Below are 1,988 nucleotides of genomic sequence, written 5' to 3' on the forward strand. Positions count from 1 at the left end.
CGTCTAATTCCGCTTTGCTAGTACTTTCAGATTGAAGTGCCTGAAGAATTTCGCCGCCCAATTAAGGAAGCTGATGTACACTAGAACGAGGGACAATTCCCCTCTTCTATTTCAGACGAGTTCTCTTCAACGAGGGACAAACGTGATGCATTTCCTACAATCTGAAACCTCATAGTACATGCTAAGCTTTCCTTTTTCTTTTTTTAGATCAAACCTCATCTATAAGTTAGCTATCTCTAGTTTTTAACTTCTATAGTGAACGATTCCCAACTATTTGAAGTTCTAAGAAGTTTTGGAGTTCAAACATAAGACTGGCTACCTACCAAAACAAAAACACAGAACATGATGTCTTGCACAATATAACTGATGCTCAAATCAATAATACAACTCATCAATTTCCCCTTTTCCCCATCTGAATAAGTTGAACCAATCAAAAGAAAAGGGAAAATGATGAATTTTTAGCAGAAAGAAATATTGTATGAGCAGAGCAGATTTTCTTTTTACCCTTTTTCTGAAACAGAAGTGTCCATTAGACACTCCGTGTCTTACAAATTGCTGTGAAGCTATCTAGCATAGCCTCACATCGCATCTCATAAGTACTGGCCTTGTTCCAACGGCCTGAAATATCTAAACCCCTGCGGGCCCGGGTTGTCAGCCTGACAGCTGCACGCCTCTCCAGCGCGGAGGCCGAGGCGGTAGCACAGGCACACCGGCTGCGATGTGGGCGTCTCGGCTGCCGCCGCCGGCCCCACGGACAGGTCGAGGTTGAGGTCGGGGCACCGCGGCTCCCCCGTGCTCGCGCCGCTGCTGCTGCGTCCGCTGTCGTTCGATGACTCCGGCGGCGGCGGCGGCTTCGCGGCGAACCTGGCGGCTGCGGTTGTCAAAGGGATGGTCATGTGCTGCAGCTGCACCGCCGCGCTGCCGGCGGCGGCTTCAGTGCCGCCTCTGAGCGGGCGGTGCGTCTGCGGGTCGATGCCGCTGGCGAGGAGCTTGCGCTTGATGTGCGTGTTCCAGTAGTTCTTGATCTCGTTGTCCGTCCTGCCCGGCAGCTGCCCGGCGATCAGAGACCACCTGCGAGAAGAGAACCAACCATGTCAGCAAAGAACGAACCACCTAAGAGGCAGCGTGCATGTCGATCGGAGCATATTAAATGAGGTGAAAGAAACGGTGGTTACTTGTTGCCGAGGAGGCTGTGGAGCCGGATGATGAGCTCGTCCTCGTCGTCGGTGAAGTTGCCGCGCTTGAGGTCGGGGCGGAGGTAGTTCATCCACCGCAGCCTGCAGCTCTTGCCGCATCGCAGCAGGCCCGCAGCCTTGGGCAGCGAGCGCCAGCACCCCTCCCCGTGCGCCCTGATGTGCGCGACCAGCCGCTCGTCCTCCTCCTTGGTCCACGCCCCCTTGTTCGTGTGCGCCTTCTCGCAGCACGGCGACCTCCCCATGTCTGGCTGCACCGGCCGGGACACTACTCGTCGCGCGCGCGCGGGGACCGGGACTCGAGCAGCTTTCCCGTTCCTGAGCCGCGCGGCCGCGGGGGCGGTATATATGGCGCGCGTGCTAGCGACTATGGCTAGGGACAGGCAAGTAACCGTGCCACGCTGGTCGTGCGCTTCTGTTTTCTCTCTCCATTGACCACGACGGCGTTTTCGGGTGAGTCTGACGGGCGCGGGCGGGTTGGAGTTGGGTGGTGGTTGCGGTGCGGCGGCGGAGCCCGCGTGTCCTGCACTTCCGGTGCGCTGCTCTGTTCCCACCTGTACAGTTGTACTGCTACTTTGGTGGTCCTCCTCTAGCCCCCGCCGAGAGACGTCGCTGCGAGGAGCGGTGACGGTTGGATCGGATGGACGCTCGTCTCGTCTTTATGAGATGGAGCAGCAGCAGGAGAGGTTTGGTGCATGCTGTGATGGATCGTGGATGGATAGGTTGGAGCGTGGAGGGAGGACAGCTTGAATGAGTGGACTGGACCCTGCCCATGAACACAGTGCTCCTCCTAGC

At 56.7% G+C, this 1,988-nt stretch overlaps 1 protein-coding gene across 1 annotated transcript; it reads right to left on the reverse strand.

Moving 5' to 3' along the window:
* Positions 1-343: 343 nt before the first annotated feature.
* On the reverse strand, positions 344-1,654 carry LOC133928932 (myb-related protein 308-like). Its single transcript, XM_062375465.1, has 2 exons — positions 1,176-1,654; positions 344-1,071 (listed from the first exon to the last, which is right to left on the reverse strand). Exons 1-2 carry the CDS (start codon positions 1,436-1,438, stop codon positions 591-593), a joined length of 744 nt encoding a protein of 247 aa, XP_062231449.1. The 5' UTR covers positions 1,439-1,654; the 3' UTR covers positions 344-590.
* Positions 1,655-1,988: the final 334 nt, after the last annotated feature.

This window comes from Phragmites australis, chromosome 9 (genome assembly GCF_958298935.1).
Source record: "Phragmites australis chromosome 9, lpPhrAust1.1, whole genome shotgun sequence".
In the NCBI taxonomy this organism is placed as follows: domain Eukaryota; kingdom Viridiplantae; phylum Streptophyta; class Magnoliopsida; order Poales; family Poaceae; genus Phragmites; species Phragmites australis.